Genomic DNA, 7254 nt, shown 5'->3' with positions numbered 1-7254 from the left:
CAGCTAATATATATATATATATATATATATATATATATATAGATAATCTTAAAAATGACAAATGTTTTCTAACGGCTTGACTGTCCTGCTTCGAATCAGTTATAAGGGTTCCATTTAGAATGTTCGCTCTATCACATTCAAACTGAATACAAATTTCAAATATTTTTGAAATTTCCCTAATTAAATTTTACAACTAATGGATTCTATTTCATTTTATATTAACATCCCATTGGTTAATTTAGTTATAATCTTTTTCAGGGTTGTCGTAAAATACTTTCCAAACATATGATAACAAATATGTATCTCATATGTTAATGCACTCTCTCTTCAAGGCTCTTTTAAATATCTCTAACATCTGTAAAACTTTAGTTTCTTCTCTAGTAAAGCACTTTTTAATCAATGCTGCTTGCTCCAAGTTTTGAATTCAATCATTCAAAGCCAGGTTTTCTTAAATGTAGAATTGCATGAATGTTTTTTCAAGTTAAAGAAGAATTGAATGAATGTGTAAGCCGAGGAGGTAGAGCGCCGAGCTTGTCCCCACTTATCGCCTTCTTTGTCAGGGATGGTCTATATCAGGTGTGGCCAAACTTTTATCCCTTAGGGGCTACTTTTTTGGTAAAATATAGTCTGCGGGCGACTATGAATATGGGCAAACAATTTTAGGATTTTTATACGCGCACATTCATTTGCATTGTTCATCGGGATAAATACAAACAGTATGGGTACGTCACACAGAGTCTATTATTGTAAGAATAAATTATCGAATTAAGATTTTTAAACGTTAATTTAAGTGAAAGCAAATTGTTCAACTTTAGCTTCGCGGGCTACTTTCAAAACATTTGCGGTCGACCGGTCGACCGCGGTCTACGTGTTGGCCATGGTCTATGTGGTAAACGAGTAGGAGGGTTAAGAGTGAATGGGGAGTTCGATGGGCAAGCCGACAGGTTCCAAATAATTTCACAGGTTAAACAAATATAACACATTTAATAAACTATAAAATTATACAAAGCAAATGCAAAAGCGAATAGCTGTACAAATAGAAATAGTCGAAATTTCTAAGTGGCGACAATGATTAAACCTGTCGTGTCAATAAATCGTCTAAGTTCTGGAGCCTTTATAGGTCCAATATTCTCTAAGTTAAATTAACCTTAATCTAGCTTATAACTGAGAGACCAGCGAGAGAGGGGTGGTTAAAATTTTCTATGTGATTACCTCCTTAGTCTTCGATCTCATTGTATGGCCATTGGTGAAAACGTTCCTGGATCGGTGGAGATTAGGGCGAGGTGGCGGTATGGGTCTGTTGATGTTAGCAGGGAGAGCTTGTCAATGGATGCAGGAAAATTTTGCTCTGTTTACGGATTGAGTTTTTGCTGAAATTTTTACTTTAAGCTCTAAGTGTTACATATTTCTGGATATCATTTTCCGTGTGGATTAAGAATCCGTTAAGTTTTTCAACCCAGGACAATTTTTTGCAAAGTTATTCGTTTTTGAAAATTGTGAATATTTGGACTCGATTTACCAGATTCTCAGCACCGATTAACTGGAATATGATATGGATGATTACTCGTATCTATAACGTGAATACATGTATTAAATTTGTGGTCCTCGGATCAAGATTTAAAGATTTATCGTTTACTTCCGGTCTATATTCGGCGGATTGTACCGGGCTTCCGGCTTTTATCTTTAAACAATATTTGGCCATTTCTTAGAGAATACCAAACAAAAATTATCCTGTTAATTTGAAGTTCATTAGTACAATAGATTTTAAAATATCCTAATTCTATTACAGTAGAGCGTCGATTTTCCGAATCAATTGGGGACTGGGGTTGTCCGGATAACTGATTTACGTACGAAAAAATAGTTTAACGTATCCGATGTCGAAATTTTTTTCCGTTGCGTGTCGCTTCGCGTTAAATTTTCGTCGATATTAAGCCTAGCAAAGACTATTGTATCGTTAAAAATTATTTTTTTTATTTTGTACAAACAAAATAAATATATTGAAAAATATAAAAATAATAAAAAATGATACTTCAGATGTTAATTTAGTATCAAAAACGTAAAATATTTGAGTAGCCCAAGACATAGCGAAAGATTGAAGCGCCACAGCACTGGCGAAAATTTAAATTTGCCGACTGAAATTCTTTCGGATGATTGACTTTCGGAAAATCGACGCTCTACTGTATTTTTTAAAATTTTCAACATTCTTCTTCTACAACTGTCGTTATAGTAACGGTCAATGACGTTTACCATAGAAGATTCCAGAATTTTTACCGGAAGTCTTATGTTATTCCTTCATATTATTAATTTTAAAAGTTATTCTACTCAGTGATGGCGATTGGCACTATTGAAGAACTTCTGGAGGAATGTGAGGAAGCCATTGAGGATTTAAAGAGATATTTCCGTAATAACCCAAAAGAGCAATTGGGTACTGAGGAACATATTAGATTTATTACCTTAGTGAAGAGCGCCGAAGAGATAATTAGGAAAAATTCCGTATCAGATTTCCTGCTTCAGAAATTTGATTTGTTGGCAACGAAAGAGGATGTCAAACAGCTGCTTGTTGCTCAGAGTGACAAAAATGTAGAGGCTACCGTGTTTCTCCGAAAACAAGACCTAGCAGAGGTTTTGCTAAATTGCGAAATATAAGACCTCCCCCCGAAAGTAAGACCTAGCAAAGTTTTTTAGTCGTAACGGTCATCGACAGATGGTTGAAAGTGACCATTGACTTTTTGAAAGTACAGCCACTGATTGGTCGGAAGACAATCACGCCACAAGGCATGATTTGCGTAAGACAATGGCTTGGGAATCACAGATTTGCATAACGTTACAGCTGGTGATCGCTAATTGGTCGGCCGGGAATCACACCACATCACATTTGCATAGCGCTACGGTTCTGTAAGCACTAATTGGTCATCGAGCCCGATGTCGACGCTATGAACAGGTTAATTGAAATAACGTGACTTCCAGTTTGCTTTAGAAGTTCATATACAGTATAGTTAATTGGGGCCTCCTGCATAAGGCTTCCATATCTGGTATTCTCTTTCATCTATCTAACTCCATTCTCAAGATTAAGGAAAGACAGCTGGACAGATTGACAACAGTGGGAATTTATAGGTCTACAATTTTTTTAAATTGCAGCCAATAAAAATGTGCACAAATAATATGAATTTATTAAATTTTACTGATATGTAAATTAAAATAGTTTCTCTTCTGATTTATTAACTAGAATTAAAATACAGGTTGTCTATAAATGTTCTTTTTAATTTTGAAAATTTATTACTTGGCCAGTCTGCAAGATACACACACACATACAAGCTAAAAGAGCAACACAAAAAGTTTATTTATATACAGAAGCTAGTAGAGTTCAATGTGAGCACTACAAGTAGCTTGAATGGCATCATGTCAATATTCAATCTGCCTCACAAAAGGTAGAATCTCAGGGTCAACTTTTGCGCAGTAATCATTTTCTCATTGCCTCAACTCTTCAATTGAAGGCTTGCATTGAATAAAGTGACCAGACATCCTGGGTTTATAAGTAAATAGTTCATTATATAGATGAATACAGGCAAGAAATTGTTTAATAATAAATCGTTCATATTAAAAAGATTAAATTTCTCCTTTAACATGTACTATATATAGAATATTCCATCTCAGTAAATTACCACAACGTTACTTATGTAGAGATGCAGCTAAGCACAGTGCTGTTACGTAAATCCTGCACTAAGCACTAACTGTCCTGATTCCAGACCAACGATGTAATTATATTGGTTGGACTAGAATTAGGATTTATTAGACTAATAAGCATAAACATTTTTGACATGTTTTCATATATCATACAATGAAATTTAATATGTATTAAATATAATGTTATAAAATTATTTTCATAATGTAAGATCGTATATCAAACCACCCGTGGACGAGTTTGTGATATCTTACCCAAATTCTAAAAACATATCTCACCCAAAAATAATCTATTTTTTAATGTTTTTATCTTCATGCATTTATATATCATTTTAAAAGCCAAAGAAATAAGCAAATTTTAATTCATTGTTTTTTAGTACTAAATTTTCATTTAATTGTACCAAAAATAAAATGCCCTGCAATATTAGTGATTGATATAGACAATACTGTTATTAAGCAACAAAATCATTCAAATAACAACCTTACACCCTATATTTCCTACTTTCAATTTTTAGAGCATTCTGGGTTAAAGTTGAGAAAATTTGGTCATTTTAGAATTGAATAACATTGCAAGCATCAAAGTAGCATTACCAGAAAAAATGTAAAACTGGAAAACCTCTAAACTACACTGGAACAATTAAAGTAAGTGTTACAAGTGTAGGAATGACACTGCTACAAAAAATTGGGTCATTTTCATTGCAAAATATTTTAGAAAATGACAATAAAGCATTCTGTGTAATGGAAAAAAATTGTATGTGCACATGTTGCATGCAGCATTTTAAAAGTTTAATATATTTTGGTTTGAAAGCAAAGTTCTGCCTTTAAAGTACGTATGTCTCTTGTAACTGATGCCTGCTTTCTTATTTATGACACAGCATTTTATAAGCTGCATGTTTTGTGGAGCACTTAACAAAAAAAAATGTGCAAATGGAAAAATGTTGTTTGTAACATAGCTCTTGCAGCCAAACATAAAAATTCCTTTAATAAAAAAATAGATTGTCAAATAGAAAGTTATGCTTTATTTTGATATAGTCATTATCATTGCTTTCATTATACTGTAAAAGTCTACATTTTTTGAACTGAGAAACTTGAACATGCACAGTAGATTTTTGTTTTTGGCACTTTTTATAGGAAGAGAGGTCTACTATATGCACATGGATGTTCTGAATGACAGTAGCGATTCAGAACTTTCTTATGCGTATGACTTCTCTTAGACAACAGTAAGGAAAGTGCAATGTCATGGCTGCAAAACATCATGGGAGCACATTATTCTAATGAAAGTAGGGTCATTGGATGTAATCTGAATCCACATCACCAAGGTAATTTTTAGATGTTCAGGCCTCACAAAAAGATTTTAGAAAATTCTTTATTGTATGCTCCATGCTGTGAAATTTGAAGTATGGTGCGTGCAACATTATTCCATTGACCTCACTTGGGACTTTATAGCTGGTTTAATTTGTCCACTGTATAACCAACATTTATTTCCTGACCTCCCTCTGCATTTTTGATTTCTTATAATCAAGAATAATACACTAAACCAGGGGTGAGCAACCTTTTTAATCAACGGGCCAATTTAAATTCTAAAATTTTTTGGCGGGCCGCACATAAAGTAACACTTATTATTAATAATTTACAAAACTTTATTTATAATAAACATTAGAATAAAAAAATATAAAATTTAAAAAAAGTAAAGATTTCATATACAAATTTTAATGCAAAATAAAAACAAACAAGAAAAGAACAGAAAAACGAATTTACTTGAAATTTTTAATGAGAAATTTGGCACTGTTTTTTCGATACAAGCTGATCAATATCAGCCGGAATTGATGAGGTAGCTACACGTACGCAGCTTTCTAATCGTGCATCACTCAGTCTTGATCGGTGGTCATTTTTGATTAATTTCATGGTTGAAAATAATTGTTCGCAAACATACGTACTTCCGAACAGAGACATCATTTGCTTTGCATTTTTCGTCAAAAGCGGAAATTTCTCAGGGCTCACATAAGATTTATAAAAATTTTCGATGTTTACTGAGAAAAATACATTTTTTAAATCGGTATTATTCTGCATGTCAATCACTTCCATTTGAAAGTCTTCGGGAACTGTATCCACATCGATATTAAATGGCGAGGAAAACATTTTCATGGAAACCGCTGTCTTCTCAGCTTTGAACATTTGGAATCGTAATTGAAATTCGTTGATTAAAATGTCTATATATTGTGCGTATTTTTGAGAAGTAGTAACGTTTTCTTTTTCTAAATGTGGAAAGTGAGACACATTATTCTGCAAAAGATGCTGTTTCCACAATTTTAATTTGCGCTCAAAGCCCTGAATTTTATCATACAAATTGTGAATAAACTGTCCTTTGCCTTGAAGTTCCACATTAAGATCATTGAGATGCTGAGTCATGTCGATAAGAAACCCAAAATCGCACATCCATTCTTTATTACCAAAATGAGGAAAGGCATATCCCTTCATATCCAAGAACAATTGTATTTCGCTTTTTAAGTTGTATACTCTTTTTAGCATTGCACCTCTACTAAGCCAACGTACTTCGGTATTAAAAACCACGTCGCCATATTCAGTTTCTAAATCTTTCAGGAATTCTTTAAATTCACGGTGATTTAACGCGCGCGACTTTATAAAATTGATTAGTTTAATTATTGGTACTGTGACATTTGGCAAACTCAATCTTTTCGCACACAAATTTTCCTGGTGAATTATGCAGTGGTTAACGAATATTTCCCTTCCTGTGACCTTCTTAATGTCTTGAAATAGCCTTCCCGATACTCCTACCTCCATGCTTGACATTGCTCGTGCTCCATCTGTCGATATACCAATAATCTTTTCTAATGAAATTGAAAAATTTTCCAACACAGACTTTAGTTCATCGTACAGGTCTTTGCCGGTTGTAGTCCCTTGCATTGGAATCAGTGAACACAATTCTTCGGTAATATTAAATTTGGTGTCAATACCACGTAAAAATATAGCCAGTTGTGCTGTATCGCTAATATCGCAACTCTCATCAAGTGCCAAAGAACAGTATTCGAATTTTGCAATGCGTTCACGAAGCGTTGTTGCTATGTTCTCGGACAAGTCTTCAATTCTCCTTGCAATGGTGAATCTTGATAAACTAATGTTTGAAATAATATTTATTTTATCAGGAAATGCTATTTCTGCAACAGCAGTCAGACATTCTTTTATCATCTCTCCATCCGCAAAGGGTTTCATTTTTTTTGCCAGTATTTGACTGACAACAAAACTAGCCTTTACTGCCGTATTTGATAAAATAGCTTGATTTTTAAAAATAGCCTGTTGTTTTCCCAAGTTTTTCTCCATTTGATTAAACTTATCTATCCGGAGTTGTCCTGTTAAGTTTTTATATTGTTGTTCATGTTTTGTATCGTAATGCCTTTTTATGTTATATTCTTTTAATGTCGACACAGTCTCTGAGCATATTAAGCATACAGCTTTATCTTCGACGAAAGTGAAAAAATAATCAAATTTCCACTTTTCTTGGAAATGCCTGTGCTCATCCGCAACCTTCCGTTTTTTTGTTTGCTTTTCCGACAT

The 7254-nt window shown here is 33.6% G+C and overlaps 1 protein-coding gene across 1 annotated transcript in view; it reads right to left on the bottom strand.

Moving 5' to 3' along the window:
- The window catches only part of LOC111623992 (sodium channel protein para-like), a 109825-nt gene that overhangs the window by 45642 nt on the left and 56929 nt on the right, over positions 1-7254 (bottom strand). Inside the window, exons 7-8 of the mRNA XM_023366758.1 lie at positions 5725-7049; positions 3709-3773 (exon numbers count right to left, since the gene is read on the bottom strand). Of these exons, the coding sequence (XP_023222526.1) occupies positions 3709-3773; positions 5725-7049 (1390 nt within the window). The remainder of the gene's footprint in view (positions 1-3708; positions 3774-5724; positions 7050-7254) is intronic.

The sequence above is a fragment of the Centruroides sculpturatus genome, unplaced genomic scaffold (genome assembly GCF_000671375.1).
Source record: "Centruroides sculpturatus isolate CEXI.00-Female unplaced genomic scaffold, Cexi_2.0 scaffold326, whole genome shotgun sequence".
Classification (NCBI taxonomy): Eukaryota; Metazoa; Arthropoda; class Arachnida; order Scorpiones; family Buthidae; genus Centruroides; species Centruroides sculpturatus.
The sequence above is the reverse complement of the archived record's forward strand: the minus strand, read 5'-3'. Positions and strand labels throughout refer to the sequence as shown.